The 23086-nt window shown below is 35.1% G+C and overlaps 1 protein-coding gene across 2 annotated transcripts in view; it reads left to right on the top strand.

Moving 5' to 3' along the window:
• The window catches only part of LOC120421524 (vesicle-associated membrane protein 2), a 43790-nt gene extending 21891 nt beyond the window's left edge, over nucleotides 1–21899 (top strand). For both annotated transcript variants that reach the window (XM_039584741.2, XM_039584740.2), the window contains 4 exons: nucleotides 2307–2439; nucleotides 2505–2663; nucleotides 13134–13185; nucleotides 19201–21899. In XM_039584741.2, coding sequence (XP_039440675.1) covers nucleotides 2307–2439; nucleotides 2505–2663; nucleotides 13134–13185; nucleotides 19201–19373 — 517 coding nt within the window. In that variant the 3' untranslated portion in view covers nucleotides 19374–21899. The remainder of the gene's footprint in view (nucleotides 1–2306; nucleotides 2440–2504; nucleotides 2664–13133; nucleotides 13186–19200) is intronic.
• Nucleotides 21900–23086: the final 1187 nt, after the last annotated feature.

Here is a 23086-nt window from a genome sequence, read left to right as displayed (position 1 = left end):
CTGAAAAGTTAGTCTTGATTTTAAATTTTTGAAAATATTTTTTTCGAAAAGATCGTGAAATTTCACGAATGTTTCATATTTTAATATTGTAAATCGGACCTATAGTTGCTGAGATATCGACATTAGAAAATGGTGGGTTGTTTGGGTGAGATTAGAAAACATAAATTTTCCTGTTTTTAACCTTTGCATGGCAATATCTCAGCAACTATGGGTCGTTTCAACAAAGTTCAATAAAGCAAAATATAGAGAATTTTCTCGGCTTTTCAAAAAAAAAATTCAAAAGTGGGCAAACATGTGCACTAATTTAAAAAAATGAAAAACTGCGACTATTTTCAAAAAAGTTACCTAAATATGGATTTAACCTGAAAACGGTGCACTTTATCAAAATTTCACTAAAGTACTTTTTGATTGCAAATTTAATTTTACATCGAAAAATGAAGTTGAAAAATTTTTGCGACCAATATTTCGATTTTTTGAAAAAATCAGTATTGATTCAAAAAATCATAACTCGGTCAAAGATTGTTGTGCCCATTCTGGAAATTTCTGAAAAGTTGGGATTTTATGTCCTCTAAAACATATCAAAAAATAAAAAAAAATAAAAATAGTGTTTTTTTGCAAATCAAGTTTTAGTGACAAAAAGATAAATTAAAAATCACCAAAAATTTTGTTACCGTGTATCATTTTTTTTTAGTTTAGTCCATATCCATACCTACAACTTTGCCGAAGACACCAAATCGATCAAAAAATTCCTTCAAAAGATACAGATTTTTGAATTTTCACATATCATTTTTGTATGGACAGCTGCCAAACTTGTATGGAAAATTATATGAACGAACTAATGATGCAAAATGGCTTTTTTGGGCATACCGAAGGCACCAAAAAAGTTTCAGCCGGATTAAAAAATACAAAAAAAAATCGAATGACCGAAATCTCAGAGAATTGCTCAACATACAAAATTAAAGATCTCAAAAAAATCTAAATCCTAGAGATCCATGTTTATTTATATAATGGTTGGACAAGCTTTTTTCAGACGGTTTGGTCACATGACAAAGTTAGACAGTTTACCTAGGGATTTTTGAGTTTTTCCATTATTTTAAAAGTTTTTTCATGTATTTTGTGGGGGAGCTCAACCGAATGAAGCTTTGTTTTAGGTGAAGATTCGAAAATATCGCGCGCCTCATTTGAAATATACGGAAAATTTAAAATTGAAATAAATTAAAAATCCCTTGTTAAAATATTTTCTAGGACACGGATATTTGAAAAGCGTTCTTTCCACGAAGAATTTTTCAAGGTACATTGATTTGCAATAAAAATCATCTTCAGCCATGGCGTGCAGCTTTCCTAAAGTGTTTTTGACTTTTTCAAAGTAATAAATATCTCAAGCAAGCAATTCTCCACTCTCCTTGTTTGACTCAAAAGTTAAACAAGGAAGTTTTACAAGCAGTGAATAAAACTTCTATGTAACTATCGATGAGTTTTTCTGTCTAAAATTGATCAAAAAGAACAGTTCAACTAAGCAAACCTAACCCAGTCTTACAGTTTTCACATTCTCTTGAACAAGGATCACCGATTTTGACACATACACAAAATATCCTAAGCATAAATGGATATTCCATATGGTGATACATAGTAATAAATATTTAGAGTTTTTTTGAATAGGTCCTATAAACATATGAAAGACAATAGTTAATAGGACCATTTAAAAAAACAAACTCTAGAATATGCTCTAAAATTTCTGTTGACTGTGAATGGCTACGTTTTCAATTTTCTAGAAGAAATTAAAGCAAAATCGATGATTTTGCAATTCAGTAGAACTGAATAAAATTAAAACTCATAACTGCGAAACGGTTCAATATATTACAGCATTTATATGATATACATTAAAAAATACTGGCAAATTCTTGCTAGTTTCCATAATTCAATAACAGTCTGGGTAAGTTTATCCTTTTCTATAATATTCGTTCTCATTTCTTGTTACAATTTTTTTTTTAATTATTGGGAGTTCAAAAAATAAATATTCAAATTAGCTGTAAGAACGAGGTCATCCACTCAATACGGTCCAGCGTTCTTTAATATAGATTGAAATTACAAACCTATAGCTTTGTTGCAACAACAACATATTTCACCGCTATTCCGAGTTATTTCCTTTTGCCCATTTCCCTTCGTCAGGAGCTCGGAATCGGCACTGCTGGCTAATTGCCAGTCAGTTAACGTACAAACCCCTGCAAGCAATCACTAATTTCCCTCTTTCCTTTTGCATTCTTTTCTTCGATTTGCTTCTTCCTTTCTTTTTCAAACTCCACCAGGTCAGCTCCAGATGGACTCGCACCGGGAGCGGCCGGTGAGCCGGGAGCGGATGGAATCGTCGGTGGACCCCGGACGCCCCAGCAGATCGCGGCACAGAAGCGACTCCAGCAGACGCAGGCACAAGTAGATGAGGTGAGTTAGTCCCGAGTGCCACTCTGAATGCATTTTAATTTTTAACAATTCAACTTGGCAAACAGGTTGTGGACATCATGAAGACGAACGTGGAGAAGGTGCTGGAGAGAGATCAGAAACTGTCCGAGCTGGACGACCGGGCCGACGCCCTGCAGCAGGGTGCCTCACAGTTTGAACAGCAAGCCGGCAAACTCAAGAGGAAATTCTGGCTGCAGAACCTGAAAGTGAGTACTTTGTAGTACATATTCGGTGGGGATCAAACAAACACCCCAAACGGGAGGGGTATTGAAATTTTTAAGTTTGGTGGAGAAGCATGGTGTTTTATTCGATTTTTTCGACTGCTTTGATGGAGACGCATGGTTATTTGGTAAAAGCGTTCAACTTTCGTCCAGGAGACGTAGAAAGCCTCGAATATTATTTTATGACAGTAAAAACATTATTTGGGTGAAACTTTCGAACTAATTAGGTATTTTACAAGCTCATTTGTCAACCGAAACAAGCCCCTTAATGCACGCTAAAAAAGGTAATTTTTGTTACACTCTAAATAAATATTCGAAAATCTGTATCTATTTCTGATCGATTTGGTGTCTCCAGCTAAGTTGTTGGTTATGTTGAAGATAATGAAGAAAAAATAATTACACTCTTAAAAAAATTACCCATTTTTATTGACTTAAAAAAATATAATTTCCCAAATCCGCATTTTTTATGCGACAAAAATGTCATGATTTTTCAAAAATATTGAAAGTGTACCCTAATTTATAGTTTTTTCTTACTTTCAAATTTGCAATCGAAAAGCACTGTACATTTTTTTCCGATTTTCAATTTCCAATTAGCCTTTATATTTCAGCTGACGGTATCTCGGCAACTATTTTTCCGATTTGTAATGTTAAAAAAAATTCTCTGATAAATTTAGCAATTTCAATAGATTTGTGTGTGTAGCCTTTATTAAATGTTAGGCTTGGTTTTAGAAATATTTTTTCGAAAATTACACAGAGATTTTTAAGAGAACATTTTTAAATGTTTTGAAAAACCTTTAAATTTTCAAAAATGAATATCTCGTGAAAAATGTTGTGTCCATGCCTCTCTGTGGCTAAAAAAGTTACACATAATTAAAAAAAAAATGTATTATGGTAATTTAACTTTTTGTATTTGAGTGTTACTTTTTTCCTGAATTGAACTTGTACGGACAAACCAAAGATGAATAATGCCTTCTTTGTCATAGGAAAGCTTTGCCAAATTTTCCGCCAAATAAAAAAATCGGCCTTCTTTACAAATAATTGTTCATTTGATTTTTTCAATCTCTTGTAAAAGTATTGAAATCTGCAGTTTTTTTTTTTGCTTTTTAAGCGTTATTTTTTCTAACAACGTGTTTTTAAAACACTTGGTTTTTGGACCTTTGTCGCTTCGCTCCGCTAGGAGACGGTGATTTTAGCGAATTGCATACTGGATTTCGCCATGTGATGTGGTGATTGTCTAAGCCCCAATTGGAAAGGGATTTGGAAGACGGAAGTGTTGATTCTCCACTTTGAGTTGGACGGTTTTTGGGAAGGTAAAAGGTCTAGGATACGCTCTAAGCAAGCGTTGCGACCATTGGCATAGTGTGTTTAAGAGCGAGTTATTCATCAATGTGCAACAGGTCGTATCGAGGTGCTCCAATTTGGATAAAACTTTCAGCGTTTGTTTGTCTATACATGAGTTGAACTCATGCCAAATATGAGCCCTCTACGACAAAGGGAAGTGGGGTAAAACGGGCTTTGAAGTTTGAGGTCCAAAAAACATAAAAAATCTTAAAATTGCTCGCATTTCCGTAAAACTTGATCAATTCCAACTCTCTTAGATGCATTCGAAAGGTCTTTTGATGCACTTCAAAGTGTGCCATAGACATCCAGAATTGGTTTGATTTTTTTCTCATAGCTTTTGCAAATTACTGTTAAAAATGGATTTTTTTAAAACCTTAATATCTTTTTGCAACAGCCTCCAACACCCGTACTCAAATAGGTCAAAAGATAGGTTATTTCATGGACTATAAGCCTAAGGAAATAACTTTTTGGCCAATCGCAGTTTTTCTCATAGTTTTTCGATTTTTCTATAACGAACATTTTACAACGTTAGTTTTTGCCCTGTAGGCCGTCATAGCGGCACTTTTTGTTCTCAATTTTGCCATATTCGGAATCCTCGGACAATTTAACGTTAGTTAGAAGTATTGCAGTTGTAAATTTGATTGGACAAAATGCCATTTAGAATGAATTAAAATAGTTTGTAACATTTTGTCGGATTAGGGGTAAAACAGATATTCGCCTACTTGATACAGCATTTGACGTATTGATCACAGAGTAAATAAGATCTATTTCTTTTTTCAAAAATGTTTTATTTAATTATTTTTTAAATCAAATTTACATCTCCAATACTTCTAACTTACGTGAAATTGTCCAAGGATTCCGAATATGACAAAACTGAGACCAAAAAGTGCCGTCTTCTTGGCCTACAGGGCAAAAACTAACGTTGTAAAATGTTTGTTATAGAAAAATCGAAAACTATGAGAAAAACTGCGATTGGCCAAAAAGTTAAAACCGTAGGCTTATAGTCCATTAAATTCCCTAACTTTTGACCCATGGGATTATGGGTGTTAGAGGCTGTTGCAAAAAGATATTAAGGTTTTAAAAAAATCCATTTTTAACAGCGATTTGCAAAAGCTATGAGAAAAAATCAAACCAATCCTGGATGTCTATGGCACATTTTGAAGTGCTTCAAAAGACCTTTCGAATGCATCTAAGAGAGTTGGAATTGATAAAGTTTTACGGAAATGCGAGCAATTTTAAGATTTTTTATGTTTTTTTGACCTCAAACTTCAAAGCCCGTTTTACCCCACTTCCCTTTGTCTTAGAGGGCTCATATTTGGCATGAGTTCATCTTATGTATAGACAAACAAACGTTGAAAGTTTCATCCAACTCGGAGCACCTCGATACGACCTCTAGAACAAACCGAGCAATATTTACAAAAACTGCCTCTTAAGGGATATAATTTCATTCTAAAAGCAAGCAATCGTATGCTGCTGAAAAAATAAAGCTTTAAAGTGTCTCATGTAATTAAAAATGGTAAAAAAAAGTTCCCAAGTTTGTTGTTGTTTCAAAGAAATACATATTTTAAAGTAACAATATATTTTAAAGTAATAAAATATTTTCAAAAGACAAATATCGGCTTTCAAAACAAATAAAAGATGGGTTAAAATGTAAGAAAATGAATTTGAATCAACCCCTGCTCATTTACACGCGAAATTTGCTACTAACTTCAACATACCGATAGCGGTGTGCTCTAATGTTCTAACTGAAAATTGGGCCAAAATGAGTTAATGATGCCATCTTTTAGCTAATTAAATTCCCTACAAAACGCTTCTAACAGATCTGAAAAATTCGTTTCCTACGCGGAGATATCGCCTTGCAACCATTTGTACTAACTGACATTTTCGAACGCATCATGGATGTGCTCTCTTATTTTTCATCATGGCTTGACCTTTTGAAAACACGCAAATCCATAAAATTACGATTACACTATAATATTATGGTAAATTGCCAGGTGTCCTTACTAGTTTGAGCAATATTATGGAGCACTATTTTGGAAGGCAAATAGCACAAGTGTGCACATTTGGAAGCGAGAAGGAATTATCAGTTAGGTGAAGTGTGTTAAAATGGTTTCGTGGAGTAGTTTTTTTTTGTTTGGACGACCCATTGATTAGGATTAGTGTACTTAGGTTCTGTAGGCTAGTTTAAAATGTTGTTACGTAGTTTTCTTTGCATGGACGACCCCTGCAGTTGTACTAAGAGTGCACAACGACTTGAAGAATGTTTCAAATTGGACTTTTGGGTTGGGGAAAAATGTTGTTACGTCGTTTTTTTTTTCATGGACGACCCCTTCAGTTGTGCTAAGAGTGCACAACGACTTGAAGAATGTTTAAAATTGACTTTTAGGTTGGGCTAAGTGGGTAATGGGTTGGGAAAAATGTTGTAACGTCGTTTTTTTTCATGGACGACCCCTTCAGTTGTGCTAGGAGTGCACAACGACTTGAAGAATGTTTCAAATTGGACTTTTGGGTTGGGCTAAGTGGGTAATGGGTTGGGGAAAAATGTTGTTACGTCGTTTTTTTTCATGGACAACCCCTTCAGTTGTGCTAAGAATGCACAACGACTTGAAGAATGTTTCAAAGTGGACTTTTGGGTTGGGCTAAGTGGGCATTGGGTTGGGGAAAATTATTGTTACGTCGTTTTTTTTTTTGCATGGACGACCCCTTCAGTTGTGCTAGGAGTGCACAACGACTTGAAGAATGTTTCAAATTTGACTTTTGGGTTGGGCTAAGTGGGTAATGGGTTGGGGAAAAATGTTGTTACGTCGTTTTTTTTTCATGGACGACCCCTTCAGTTGTGCTAGGAGTGCACAACGACTTGAAGAATGTTTAAAATTGACTTTTAGGTTGGGCTAAGTGGATAATGGGTTGGGGAAAAATGTTGTTACGTCGTTTTTTTTTCATGGACGACCCCTTCAGTTGTGCTAAGAGTGCACAACGACTTGAAGAATGTTTAAAATTGACTTTTAGGTTGGGCTAAGTGGGTAATGGGTTGGGGAAAAATGTTGTTACGTCGTTTTTTTTTCATGGACGACCCCTTCAGTTGTGCTAGGAGTGCACAACGACTTGAAGAATGTTTCAAATTAGACTTTTGGGTTGGGCTAAGTGGGTAATGGGTTGGAGAAAAATGTTGTTACGTCGTTTTTTTCATGGACGACCCCTACAGTTGTGCTAAGAGTGCACAACGACTTGAAGAATGTTTAAATTTGACTTTTAGGTTGGGCTAAGTGAGTAATGGGTTGGGGAAAAATGTTGTTACGTCGTTTTTTTTTTCATGGACGACCCCTTCAGTTGTGCTAAGAGTGCACAACGACTTGAAGAATGTTTCAAAGTGGACTTTTAGGTTGGGCTAAGTGGGTAATGGGTTGGGGAAAAATGTTGTTACATCGTTTTTTTTCATGGACGACCCCTTCAGTTGTGCTAGGAGTGCACAACGACTTGAAGAATGTTTCAAACTGGACTTTTGGGTTGGGCTAAGTGGGCATTGGGTTGGGGAAAATTATTGTTACGTCGTTTTTTTTGCATGGACGACCCCTTCAGTTGTGCTAGGAGTGCACAACGACTTGAAGAATGTTTCAAATTGGACTTTTGGGTTGGGCTAAGTGGGTAATGGGTTGGGGGAAAATGCTGTTAAGTCGTTTTTTTTCATGGACGACCCCTACAGTTGTGCTAAGAGTGCACAACGACTTGAAGAATGTTTAAATTTGACTTTTAGGTTGGGCTAAGTGAGTAATGGGTTGGGAAAAAATGTTGTTACATCGTTTTTTTTCATGGACGACCCCTGCAGTTGTGCTAGGAGTGCACAACGACTTGAAGAATGTTTCAAACTGGACTTTTGGGTTGGGCTAAGTGGGCATTGGGTTGGGGAAAATTATTGTTACGTCGTTTTTTTTTGCATGGACGACCCCTTCAGTTGTGCTAGGAGTGCACAACGACTTGAAGAATGTTTCAAAGTGGACTTTTAGGTTGGGCTAAGTGGGTAATGGGTTGGGAAAAATGTTGTTACGTCGTTTTTTTTCATGGACGACCCCTTCAGTTGTGCTAGGAGTGCACAACGACTTGAAAAATGTTTCAAATTGGACTTTTGGGTTGGGCTAAGCGGGCAATGAGTTGGGGAAAATTATTGTTACGTCGTTTTTTTGCATGGACGACCCCTAAAGTTGAGCTAAGCGTGCACAACGACATGAAGAATGTTTCAAATTGGACTTTTGAGTTGGGCTACTATACAATATTATATCATTTTAACAGAATTTAGAGTCATAGAGACGCACCTGAGAAATGGTAAAATCCGTAAAAAAAATACTTTCACCCCCACTAACAATACGTAGTATTTTTTTGCATAAACGAACCCTGCAGTTAAGCTGAGAGTGGACAACGACTTAAAGAATCTTTTCAATTTGGTCTTTTGGGTTGGAACCCACTTGTAAAATGTTGTTACGTAGCTGAAACTTTGCATACATGTTTCCTGTACAATATAGCTCATACAAAATCCCATACAAAGTACTTAAAAAGATAAAAAAAAAACTCACGACCCACTTAGCCCAACCAAAAATCCAATTTAATATTCTTCAAGTCGTTGTGCACTCTTAGTTCAACTGCAGGGGTCGTCCATGCAAAAAAACGACGTAACAACATTTTTCCCCAACCCATTACCCACTTAGCCCAACCCAAAAGTCAAATTTAATATTCTTCAAGTCGTTGTGCACTCTTAGCTCAACTGCAGGGGTCGTCCATGCAAAAAAAAACGACGTAACAACATTTTTCCCCAACCCATTACCCACTTAGCCCAACCCAAAAGTCAAATTTAATATTCTTCAAGTCGTTGTGCACTCTTAGCTCAACTGCAGGGGTCGTCCATGCAAAAAAAAAACGACGTAACAACATTTTTCCCCAACCCATTACTCACTTAGCCCAACCTAAAAGTCAAATTTAAACATTCTTCAAGTCGTTGTGCACTCTTAGCTCAACTGCAGGGGTCGTCCATGCAAAAAAAACGACGTAACAACATTTTTCCCCAACCCATTACCCACTTAGCCCAACCCAAAAGTCAAATTTAATATTCTTCAAGTCGTTGTGCACTCTTAGCTCAACTGCAGGGGTCGTCCATGCAAAAAAAACGACGTAACAACATTTTTCCCCAACCCATTACCCACTTAGCCCAACCCAAAAGTCAAATTTAATATTCTTCAAGTCGTTGTGCACTCTTAGCTCAACTGCAGGGGTCGTCCATGCAAAAAAAAACGACGTAACAACATTTTTCCCCAACCCATTACCCACTTAGCCCAACCCAAAAGTCAAATTTAATATTCTTCAAGTCGTTGTGCACTCTTAGCTCAACTGCAGGGGTCGTCCATGCAAAAAAAAAACGACGTAACAACATTTTTCCCCAACCCATTACTCACTTAGCCCAACCTAAAAGTCAAATTTAAACATTCTTCAAGTCGTTGTGCACTCTTAGCTCAACTGCAGGGGTCGTCCATGCAAAAAAAAACGACGTAACAACATTTTTCCCCAACCCATTACCCACTTAGCCCAACCCAAAAGTCAAATTTAATATTCTTCAAGTCGTTGTGCACTCTTAGCTCAACTGCAGGGGTCGTCCATGCAAAAAAAAAAAACAACGTAACAACATTTTTCCCCAACCCATTACTCACTTAGCCCAACCTAAAAGTCAAATTTAATATTCTTCAAGTCGTTGTGCACTCTTAGCTCAACTGCAGGGGTCGTCCATGCAAAAAAAAACGACGTAACAACATTTTTCCCCAACCCATTACCCACTTAGCCCAACCCAAAAGTCAAATTTAATATTCTTCAAGTCGTTGTGCACTCTTAGCTCAACTGCAGGGGTCGTCCATGCAAAAAAAACGACGTAACAACATTTTTCCCCAACCCATTACCCACTTAGCCCAACCCAAAAGTCAAATTTAATATTCTTCAAGTCGTTGTGCACTCTTAGCTCAACTGCAGGGGTCGTCCATGCAAAAAAAAACGACGTAACAACATTTTTCCCCAACCCATTACCCACTTAGCCCAACCCAAAAGTCAAATTTAATATTCTTCAAGTCGTTGTGCACTCTTAGCTCAACTGCAGGGGTCGTCCATGCAAAAAAAACGACGTAACAACATTTTTCCCCAACCCATTACCCACTTAGCCCAACCCAAAAGTCAAATTTAATATTCTTCAAGTCGTTGTGCACTCTTAGCTCAACTGCAGGGGTCGTCCATGCAAAAAAAACGACGTAACAACATTTTTCCCCAACCCATTACCCACTTAGCCCAACCCAAAAGTCCAATTTGAAACATTCTTCAAGTCGTTGTGCACTCTTAGCTCAACTGCAGGGGTCGTCCATGCAAAAAAAAACGACGTAACAACATTTTTCCCCAACCCATTACCCACTTAGCCCAACCTAAAAGTCAATTTTAAACATTCTTCAAGTCGTTGTGCACTCTTAGCTCAACTGCAGGGGTCGTCCATGCAAAAAAAAACGACGTAACAACATTTTTCCCCAACCCATTACCCACTTAGCCCAACCCAAAAGTCAAATTTAATATTCTTCAAGTCGTTGTGCACTCTTAGCTCAACTGCAGGGGTCGTCCATGCAAAAAAAACGACGTAACAACATTTTTCCCCAACCCATTACCCACTTAGCCCAACCCAAAAGTCCAATTTGAAACATTCTTCAAGTCGTTGTGCACTCTTAGCTCAACTGCAGGGGTCGTCCATGCAAAAAAAAAACGACGTAACAACATTTTTCCCCAACCCATTATCCACTTAGCCCAACCTAAAAGTCAAATTTAATATTCTTCAAGTCGTTGTGCACTCTTAGCTCAACTGCAGGGGTCGTCCATGCAAAAAAAAACGACGTAACAACATTTTTCCCCAACCCATTACCCACTTAGCTCAACCCAAAAGTCCAATTTGAAACATTCTTCAAGTCGTTGTGCACTCCTAGCACAACTGCAGGGGTCGTCCATGCAAAAAAAACGACGTAACAACATTTTTCCCCAACCCATTACCCACTTAGCCCAACCCAAAAGTCAAATTTAATATTCTTCAAGTCGTTGTGCACTCTTAGCTCAACTGCAGGGGTCGTCCATGCAAAAAAAAACGACGTAACAACATTTTTCCCCAACCCATTACCCACTTAGCCCAACCCAAAAGTCCAATTTGAAACATTCTTCAAGTCGTTTTTCCCCAACCCATTACTCACTTAGCCCAACCTAAAAGTCAATTTTAAACATTCTTCAAGTCGTTGTGCACTCTTAGCTCAACTGCAGGGGTCGTCCATGCAAAAAAAAACGACGTAACAACATTTTTCCCCAACCCATTATCCACTTAGCCCAACCTAAAAGTCAAATTTTACCATTCTTCAAGTCGTTGTGCACTCTTAGCTCAACTGCAGGGGTCGTCCATGCAAAAAACTACGTAACAACATCTTTCATAGTTGATGTGCACACTTGGCACAACTGTATGGGTCGTCCATACTTAAAAATATTACGTATTTAATTTGTTTGAGGCACATTTGTTCTATTCAATACATTCATCGATTCCATTGCATGAGACACACTTGTTCCAACTGCAATTCACCATAAATCTAAATAACGGTTTGTGCCTTGGATACCATTCGTTTTTGAAAGGTCGTATGATATAATTGAAATAAAATAAACAAGCTAAAAGTTTTTACAACATCATTTTCTTATGTTTTTAGGAATACATCAACCTAGTATTCGTCATAGTTGATGTATTATGGATGGTTTTACAATTATATTCATAAAAAAATATAATTTCACTAATTTTTTTATACAAAAATTTTGATTTAAATGCTAATTTTTCCAAAAGGTTAATTTTCCTACCAAATTCAAACTAAAATCAGTGTTTGAAAAAAGTTTTGATATAAAATGTTTTTCTTACGCTTAAATTAACCAACTCGTGAAAAAATTACATTGAAACAACTAATGTGAACTATTTTAACAATAAAATTACTTTGCACGCTTTTGTACCAAAGCCCTGTGCACGTTTGTGCTAACTCATACAAATTACCTCCCAAAACACACTTGTGCCAATTGCTAGCATGATTTTTTTTCTTATTTTCTCAGCTAAAATTTTTCTAGCATTTCAAAAGTTTTTATATTTCACAATGTCTTTACTGCCCATGATCGCATAAATGTCCCATATACATTTTCAACAAGTTGAGAAAACGAGCTTGGAAGTTTGAAAAACGTTCTCTCATTAATTTTAAATATACAACCATTATACTCAAAAATCATTCAACATAGTTCTCAAACATGCTCTTGTTTATGCTTTTGATAAGTTTGTATTGAAATTAGTGTTGGTTTTTCTCTTTCATTTCAAAAAAGTACGCAAGATGGGACCTGGTATGTGAACATTTTCTACATAGAGCATCAATATGTTCGCAAACCAGCCCGATCGCAGCATGCTGCCTAGGTAACCCCAGTAGTAAACAAACTTTTCAGCAGAAAATGGAGAAAATTTGCATTCTTTTAAAATGATTGAATCAGCCATTTGGGAGATTTGTGTGACCGTGAAATTGATGAAAACCCTTCAAGATGGCCGGTCTGTATAATTGCTGACTATATTTTAAAGATTGGAGTATCCGAAAGGTATGTTCAGGCCATAATATTTTGTAGAGGGACTGGTTTGTGAACATTATCACGATGGGACTCATATTTGAACATTTTTCAGATGGGACAAACAAATTTGTCGTTGATTACCGAATTTCTGGAACAAAGTGGTAAATATTATTAGTTTAGCTTAAAGGAACACAACAAACGAAGCTATTCCAATATCTAAGTCAAAATCGACAAAAATGCATATGGGACATTTATGCGAACATGGGCAGTTTAAGTAATGTCAGGTGCATACTTTAAAATTGTTAGAACAATTGTTTGTCGAATAGTTTTCCAGAAACAGTAATTCAAAGTTTAAAAATCGATTTTCTCGCAACTACCAAAATGTCAGTTAGTATAAGAGAGCACACCGCTATCGATACACAAAAACATAAAAACAGCAAATTAATTGTTACCCTTCCTAACCAACGTTTTCTTTTTTTTTAGATGATGATAATTATGGGTGTGATTGGCCTTGTTATAATTGGAATCCTTGTAGGTAAGTAACGAATCACCCACTTCAAAAAAAACTGTGAATAAATGTGATACCACACCACCTGTGACTGTTTAACATGCGCAACATTTTTTTACACGTTTACGACAATTTCAGTGTGATTTTCTAACACCGACATTCACAACAAAACGTTGTTTGATATTGTTTACAAACACACTGCAACTCTTTCAAGTGATCAGAATTCGAACAGCGATCGAGAAACTAATCTAGCAATTGTACTAATCAAAATATATTCCCCCTTCTGTAGCTAACTTCATGTAGACCAATAACTGAAACCATCAAAATACTTATCTAGATAACTGATAATGACCCATGAAACGAAAAACGAGTGGGGAAACGAAACAGCAAACCAATACAATAAAACCGTTTAGTCACTACCTTTTCATACGTTTAGTTTTGCCCATTTCACGAGTGACATTAAAAAACAAAAAACGACCATCATAGAGAAAGTTTTAAAAAGACCTTTAAATTCGAGTTGAAATGTCAGGATTAAAAAGAAACAAGGACAATACGAACTTAACAAATGACAAACGAAAGAACGGACAAAACTTCTCTAGGGATCCGTCTCAGGTTCGACCGTTGTTTTTATTTTCTGCAACTTTTCATTGTAAAACAAGCTTCTACAATGTTCCTCTATAGCGCGTCATTTCTTCGTCTCTTGTGCTCTCATTCAAGTCACGTTTATTTAAAATCTTTTAAGGTCTTACTATGTTTGTGTTATTTTCCTTCAAATTATGCTAAAACGTCGATTTTGACATTTAAAATATTTTTTATGTCGTGTTTCAACCTTTTCTGTCTAATACTTAACAATCAATTTACAACCAGCTTTGTTTTAAATTACAGAAAAAAAATCCTTTTTTAATTTTGTTTCTCTGCGCATTACAACACTATACAAACACGCGTAAAAAATAGACGTAAATCTCTTTTGAAAAAATCCATCAATCAGAAATCAAACGGTCATTTTAAACTGTCAGCAGAAACTCACCACTGTAATGTTGAAAACGCCACAGCGCTGTGGTGAATTAAAGATAGCTCATTTGAATTGACCGTTAAATTGTTGAGTAATGGAAGTTTAAACAGATTTACGTCTGCTTTCTGTGGTTCCACACTACACCGAGACTTGTTTTACTGACTGAGTCACGGCAGAATAATACCATTTAGCAAAACACTAAACTTTGTTCCGGGATAAAAGTAACCACCAAAGTGACGTAAGTCACGTTTTCGAAATTTATATTTCTCGGCCTCATTCTATTTCTTCTTTTTTTCTCTTTTTCTCCATTTTTTCCAAATTGCAGCCAGAAACTAAACCAAAAACCAAAAAAAAAACAATCTGCAAATCACGGCCAACCTCAAATCAAATATATTCCAAAATCCAAAGCCCCAATACGCAAAGAAAAAAAGAGCAAACGTGGAGCGCGCGCCCTTCAGAAAAATAACAGAAAATTTGCAGACCTTGTTCCATTTCTCACGAGAATGCGCAAGCGCAAGCACACGTGTTTGCCGAATTTGGCGGAGCAATTGAGCTAAAAATCCTCTAATCCATAACACACAGAGCCGCAGAGCAGATAATTTACGTCTAAAGCAAGTTATTGTCTACTACCCACCTACCTACCTACCTACTATCACCACCTTCGGCAAGCTACTACAGCGAAAAAAAAATCTGAAAAATAGTAACAGTATGGACAAAATTTTCTGATATTTTTAAACGTAACCTTATCCCGAGCAAAAGCAATGCAGTATCACCCTATTAGTTTTGTTTTTTTTGTTAACCCAACTGTCTGGAAGCAAGATTTGTTTTTCGTGTTTGGTTTTCGTTTAAAATAGTAATTGGTAGAAAATTTGTTTTTTGGTCCCTCCCTGTCCATTTTAAGTTAACTTTTATTTTGTACATAAATTTGCACTTAGCGATTGAAAATCGAACCCAAAAAAAAACTGCACCGTCTATCGTGCTCGTGTTTTGTGACTGATGTAATTCGCGAAAACTCACGCCCACACACTGTGTTACACTTACTGGATTTTTGGTTTGTTTACCGTCGAAATATCTGCGAAGCAGTATGACAATCTATTCTTTGACATTTTTCGGCAATGGCCGAGCGGCCATGTTTTTTTTTACAAAACTTCCCGGTTCCCCTTAACTTATGTTTCAACCACGTTGAAATGAGAGTGTAGAGTTAAGCTTTACATTTGGAAGTCATGAAAGCCATGTCATTCTGCGAAAAACAAAAAGAGTCTCTGATGTCTTCTTTCATTTTGAAACTATATCTCTACTTAATATTTATGTTTTTCAAGCATGACAAGTTTTTTTGTTACTGTTTAATTCAATTGTTTATTTCAACAGCACACAATTGCACATTTTTGTTGTTTTTCTGCTTTTGTTAATTTTTCGCAATTAGACACAGCTCATGAATGCATGATTATTTCGTAGTACCAATAGTGTCTGTAATTTGTAATAAGATTAATGTTAAACATCTAATAATGCTTAATTAGAATTAGAACTCACGGTAGAAATCCCTTAGCTACACTGCATGCCATTCATTGTCAATGTTAAACTTCAATTCAAGAAAAAAAACGCAACGAAGCAGTTTGTTCCAGTTCAACACTTTCGAAATATACCCTCAAAGCATCACGCTTTCAAACATTCAAAACTCACACATTTTTCCCCCTCTCTACACTCTCATTTTAAATCACTCAGTTTTCGTCAAAATCAAACCTACTCAGCTCGTTGAATTCTGAGTGAAATTTACTCAAATTTGAGTAAGTTCGATTTTTGCAAAAAACTGATTGATTTTGAATGAGCGTGTACATTTTACTATGCAAGTTCCCACTACTTTTTTACGAGTACACAAAACATATCTAGAGTTTTTTTTATTGAAAAAGTCCTATAAACCAAATTTTCAATTTTTGCTTTTTGGGTGTTTTTAGAACCGCCTTGAGTCAGGGGTATTCAAAAACACCAAAAAAGCAAAAATTTAAAATTTGGTTTATAGGACCTTTTTCAAAAAAAAAACTCTGGATATATATTAAATTCTCCGTTGTCTTTTATACATTCTTCTTACAAATGTCGTTTATTCATATAATATTTATACTCACTACTACTTTTTACAAGGAAGACACCAGACATGAGAAATGACATTCACATCAAAATTCACATCTAACATAACTCTATAATCTCTTTAAAAATACGTCTCTCTCTATCACATTACTTGAAAACAATCATCTAAAAAATGATCTAATTTATTGAAAATGAAATACTTAAATTTTTTAATCAGCTTTGTGTGTCCTTTTTTATGACCAAAGAAGATATTTTGCATCATTAGTTCGTCCATACAAAGGTCGAAACAATTTTGCTATCCATACAAAAAGGCAAATTAAAAATCAGTATTTTGAGAACGGATTTTCTGATCGATTTGATGTATCCTGCACAGCAAAAAAAAGTAAAAGGCCGCGTGCTGCGTGTAAAACAAATTTTGCATTATTTTATTAAATTCTATGTAAATATTACACTCGAAATGTGTAGTCCATCAGTATGGGAAACCTACTTGACCAAAATGTCAAGCTCATATATGCGTTTATCCTTTCCATTATTTTACGGTCTGATGGCCGAGCGGGCTAAGGCGCTAGTCCGAATTGTTGGTGCTGGGTTAGAATTGCGTCGGCTGTGTTTACAAAAAAAAATTACATGCATTCGATTTTAGTGTTTCCAATTTTTCGCTTATCCTGATTTTCAAAAAATTGTGGAAAAAAAAATTGTTTTTTAATGTAACTTTACAGAAATTTCGATATCGTGCACTGTTTTGAAGTTAAAGCCACCATTTATTTTTTTATTTTTTGGTGATTTCGCTACTTATTTTTTGCATAAGCTTTGTTATGACTATCTCTGAAAATATGTTTTTTTCGAAAAGGTCAGATTAAAGATTAGACCAATGATTGCTGAGATACAGCATCCGAAAGAGAAGCAAACAGAAAAAATAAGTTATATTTTTTTAAATTGGCAGCAATGCCAAGGAGCCATGCACGTCGTGGATACTCTAGAATTTCAAAAACAAAAATATGTCCATGTGGTTTATGGCACCCAGCAGATTTTTTACTAACTTGTTCCATAGCTGAAAAAATGAGATTTTTTTTTGATATTGTTTTGGCAATAATATTTTTTTGTGTGAAAAGCCTAACAAAAAAAAAAACATTTTTTTTATTTTTGTATTTTTTCCGGAGAAGTCCAAATATTTATTACTATATAATACCTACAACTTCGCCCACGACAACAATCGATCAGAAAAACCGCACTAAAATACAGATTTTTGAATATTTCAATAGCCTTTTGGTATGGACAGCTTTCAAAATGGTATGGAGATTTGTATAAATAAACTAATGACACAAAATGATTTTTTTTTTTACATTTGAAAAGTACATACAAAGTTTCATTCAATTAAAAAAAAAACAAGCGTTGTCCAGAGTCTCAGAGAAAGGCTCCTATGCAACAAATCATTATGATTTATTAAATCCCTCTTGAATAATCTGGACAAAATCTACAAAATTTACAAATTCCACAAAAAATAATTTTTCGAAGATTTATTTCTGTTTTTTTCTATTCTATCCAGGTTTTTAAGCGAAGATGGCGTTCGAATTGTGAATGCCCGAATTGTCAAAATCGCGCAGTAGCACCAACATTAGAAAAAAAGTATGGCTGTCATGCCATGGCACACTTCTTTCGTAATGTTGGTACCACTGCGTGATTTTGACATTTCGGGCGTTCACAATTCGAACGCCATCTTCGCTTAAAAATCTGGATATCTTCTAACCCGAATACAAATAATTATAAGTAAAAATAACCTTGAAATTTTAAGTGCTGTTTATAAAAAAAATTACTACAAAAAAGAATAATCATGTTACCATAACATTCCCTATAATTTTGCAAAGCTTACGAAATATTCCCACAAAGAAAAAATAATTTTATCAGCTATTTTCTGAAACTTTACAGATAATCTAATCTGCACAGTAATGCAAATAATTTAAATTAATTTTGATGAACAGAACATTTCAATTTTAACCAAAAAATTAGAAATTACCAGCCGGTTTTATACACACAAAAATAATCCAAGTTTTACTAAACTTATGCACCAAAACACCAAGTCCTCCAAAACTGCGTTAAAAAACTCTCTTCCGTCTGTCCACACAAAAACCACCCGACACGACACTCGTGTTCTCTGTACAACTGTCCGAGTTGCGTCCACACACTCTCTCTCTCCCTCCCTCTCCGGTTGTTTGTTGTTGTCGCTTTCTAAAACAATCGCTCCGGAGGAGCAGTCGAAATGCCAGCAAGACAGTGAGGAAGAGAGCGTTGCTCTCTCGCTCACTGTCTCGCATCGCAGATTTTCGTTCCACCTCCGGTAGTCGATTCGCCTGTACAATAAAAAATACTCTCTTCTGGTTAGTCAACTAATCAGAAGAGAGAGAAAAAAAGCTGCAACCTTAGCAACCCTACACCTACAACTATCTGTATTTGAGATGTTTAAACGCCGCCAACCCAATCCAAGCAAGCCTGCGTGTAAATGTATTCGAGCTGGGGGGACGGCACCGGCTGGCGGCGCCACCAGCCTACTTTTTCATCAGGGTAGACGAGGTGACGCCGCAAGCAGGTGGTGCGACCCGCATTGCATCGCGACTGCGCCTACTACTAACAAACTAAACCTAACCTAACCGTAGCAAGCGTGGTTTGTCCGTAGCTGCCAATGTTGATTGTGTGAAACTCTCTCTCTAACTTCTGTATATTGTACAACCTAGCGCCAGCAACACCTGTCTCTCGACTAAATGTAAAGTTGAACATTTTTTTGGTTTGCTCTTTTCCGCGTGTAGAAAACCGCCGGAACTCTCTCTCTCCCCATCCGGGAGAGGTCTTTCCGAAGGAATTGGTGTGCGTTTAGTTGCCACCGGGGTCAGGTTTGAACTAATGCGTGTTTTTTTTTTTCTTTTTTCGTACTATTTTTTTCAAAAATCCTTTAGCGAAATTTATGCCAGCTGAGCAACCCCAGCAGCCGATGATGATGATGCCGCAGCAGCCGATGCAGCAGATGCCAATGCAGGTCCAAGGAGGCCCGGCGCCGGCGGCAGCCCCTGCGGCACTCGTCCAGGACATTGCATCGCTAGTTTCCAATCAGCATCAGTTTAAAAACTAAACACACAGAAAATAAAGCAGCGGCAGCAGCCAGAGAGAAACAAAATCATAAGAGGAAGAAGAAAAAAAACTTAAAGTTATTCAACAAAAAAAGGTGAAAATAAAAACAAGAAAAAGACACACACACACAAAGCACTCACATTAAATGAAACAATTTGAACAAAATAATTAACGTATATAGTGACGAAAAACAAACTCTTTACATATGATCTATTATACATATTTATCGAACAAGAGAAACCAAAAAACTAAAAAAAAGATCGTTTATTTTTACCTTTGTCATTGATTATACCTAACTAAATAAATTTCTATATGTTGTTACTGATCTCGTTTAATGTTTTGTCACAAAGTTGCAAAACAAAAAAGGGCAAACAATACATTCTTCGTTAGGAACGTTACTCCAAGTTTTCCACGAGCCTTTCTTCTTAAAAAAAAGTAAAGAAGAAAGTGCGAAATGTTCTAATGATGATACTCAAACGAAACCCAGTTACATTAACCAGTACTAAAAGTTACAGCAAGAAATACACTTAACGCAACCCCTCACGAGAAAAAAAAGAAACCAACACACACATAAATTCCACCAATCAACCATAAAATGCACTCTCATGTCTCCAAGTGTCGCAAAAACACCAACAAAAAAAAATCTGTGAGAAACTACTGAGAAGATCAACTTAATAGACATCAAAGTGAAAAACAACTCAAAACTACACAAGTTTTCGTTGACTAACTTCACAAAAAGAAAATTAAAAAAATAAAGCAAATATCCTTAAGTTTCAACGAGATAAGCAAACACCCAGACTCGTTGTTTGGTTTGCTATAATGGCAAAGAAAGAAAGACAGCGAGACAGCATGGAGTTAGAGCAAACAAAAATTGTTATAAATTTGAACTTTAGGGAAAACACAAATTTACTATAGGACACAATTAACAAAAAATAGTGGGAAACCAGCAAGCTAACAAGCAAAAAAAATACTACTAAACCGATATAATCATTAGCGAGAAAAGAAAGAAGAAGAAAAAAACACGTTAAAACGGTACGACTTTTGTCATTGTTTCAATAGAAAAACAAAAGATTAAATCGCATACACACACACGCCGCCATTTTGTTTAGTTTGGTTCCATGCAGCGCACACCGTGCATGTGCTATAATGTTGTTTACCACACTGAAATAGAACGCTTCTTAGCAAATGTCACGCGCGCGCGCACCATAATGGCGCTCACTGCCATAAAGGTGAACCGTCAAACGACGAAGGCCGGTATTCAGTGGCGCGCAAATGTGAACACAATTTTTTGAAGTTTCAATCAGGCTGAATGTAGAACAGTTTTAACACAACAACAACAAAAAATGCATTGTCACGATAATCAATCAGATTTTTTCCTCGAAAACACCTCTCTGTGTCCTAATTCAACAAAAAAAAAGTAAAGATAGAGAACGAAACAAAAATCTTTCCTTCGATTAGATTCCCTAGAGTGGAGGAAATCGTTTGAACGAAATCAGCTCGCCACAATCCATCAAATCTCATATCCACTGGTCAGCCACCACACACACATGGTAAAAGGGAAACTGGTTTAATAATTTGTCAGACATTTTGTAAAACTTACACCAAAATAACTGTAATCATGCGTATTTCCTCGACTAGCTGCAGGCAGGGTATTTTAGAGTGCCCTGACTCCCCTTTCTAAACCTCTCTTTCTCTCTTTTCGTACGAAAAGAGGGAGACAAAAAACATAACGCTCTAATTTTTCCGCTAGTTTCACGCAATGAACTAATCACGAGAATATGAAAGAATAATACAAAGAACAAAAAATGATAAACTCAACTCAACGATGCAACACATAGTGAAAAAAAAAGAAAGAAAAAAGTTTAGTTTACAACAACAAATAAAACAAAGTTAAAAAGTAAAATATATCAGACAGAAGAGAGCAAAGCGTAAGATAGCAGAACAAAACAAAAACATTCCACACTCACAGAAAGAAAGAAAGAAACAAACCAAAGCTACTCAGCTCAGCAGTTTAAATCTCATTCAAAACACACACACAGACAAAGATAAAGGGACAGACATACGAAACACACATCAAAATTGAACGTTTGAGAGTAAAAGTAAAACGATGGAAAACAATTGAAGCAAACATGTGTTATGTAATTAACTTAAATTTAATAGAGGAAATATTTCATGGAAACGTTGAGTTTATTTTTCTTTTCCTTTTCGATTGAATATCTTTAAACAAACAAACAAAATGAACATATATATACTGACAAAACAAATAATAATAAACAAAAAAAGAAAATGGGAAAAAAACATATAAAAAATTACATATATATAGCTTTGAAAATTGTAAAAACTATTAATTATTATCTATACTTTTGTGGGAGAACCAGAAGCGATTAGCGGTAACGATGTTGAAAAAAAAGAATGAAAAGAGTAAATCAGTGCTCGCAAAGCGACAGCGAGTGGAAACCAAAAGCAGCTGAATAAGCAAAAACAAAACAAAAGCAAACAACACGCGAAAAATGGTGGCGAAAATCAATACAAAGTAAAGGAAAGACAACACCCACGGAGGAAGAAGAAGAAGAAGAAAAAAGTATAAATAATAATGGAATAAACAATATAATTAATTATTAAATAAAGACAATTACCTAGTGTATGTAAATAGAAGAGTGTTTTGAATTTGAGAATGATGCCAAGCCTTTGTTTCATTATGAGCAAATTTATATTCGATTTTGATCAATATTGTTATTTTTTCTAAATCTGAAATATGTACGAAATATGTACGTTTTGACATTCAAAATTAGTTTAAAAGTTTTAATATTTTTGCCGAAAACATTCTTTCGAAAATATTTTTTCAAGGTTTAATACTTTTTTTGAATTTTATGATTCGAAAGCGTTACACTTTAGTGGTCTTTTAGAATATTTTTTTAATCAAAATTTTTAACAATCGCAAGCTCAAAAATTTTGCGCCATGCTTATTACAAAATATTTTAATTTTGCAGTTCGTTGGAAAAATAGTTTTTTAGATACTGAAAATTAATAAAAATTAAATTTCTAATATTCAATTATCCTAAAATTCTAAAACTATTAAATTCTTGAATTCTAAGATTTTTCAAATTTATAAACCTTCAAATTCTAAAAAAGATAATACAATTTTTAAATACTTAAATATTCATAACTCAAGAATTTCAAAATACAAAACATCTAGAATTCTGAAAATCTTACATTCTAAAATTCTAAATTTATGAATATTTAAAATTCTAAAGCTTTAAAATTCTAGCATCAAAAAATCAGAAATTGCAGGATTTTCATTTTTTTAAGTGTACAAAACAATTAAAAAAATCAATGCTTAACAGAATATTTTAATGTTTCTAGAATCCCACAATTTTAAAATTTTAAAATTGCACGGCCTCAAAATATTAAAAATTCTGTAATTCAAAAATTTCTAACATTCCAAAATTCTAAAATAATAATTTTTTTAAGTTCTAACATTGTCAAATAAAACAATTCTGATGTTTTAAAATTCTAAAATTCTTATTCCTTAAAAAATTCTAATGTCTAAAAAAAATCTTATACTCCTAAATTTTAAAACTATAAAACTTATAACAAAACATGACTTGAAATCTCAAGTTCGAAATCCTAAATTGTAAAACTCAAGATTCCTAAAAATCAAAATTTCTGAAGTTCTTAATTTCTAAAATACTTAATTCTTAAATTCCAAATTTC

This window comes from Culex pipiens, chromosome 3, assembly GCF_016801865.2.
Source record: "Culex pipiens pallens isolate TS chromosome 3, TS_CPP_V2, whole genome shotgun sequence".
NCBI lineage: Eukaryota > Metazoa > Arthropoda > Insecta > Diptera > Culicidae > Culex > Culex pipiens.
Note: the sequence above shows the minus strand (reverse complement) of the source record. Positions and strands in the feature narration are given on the sequence as shown.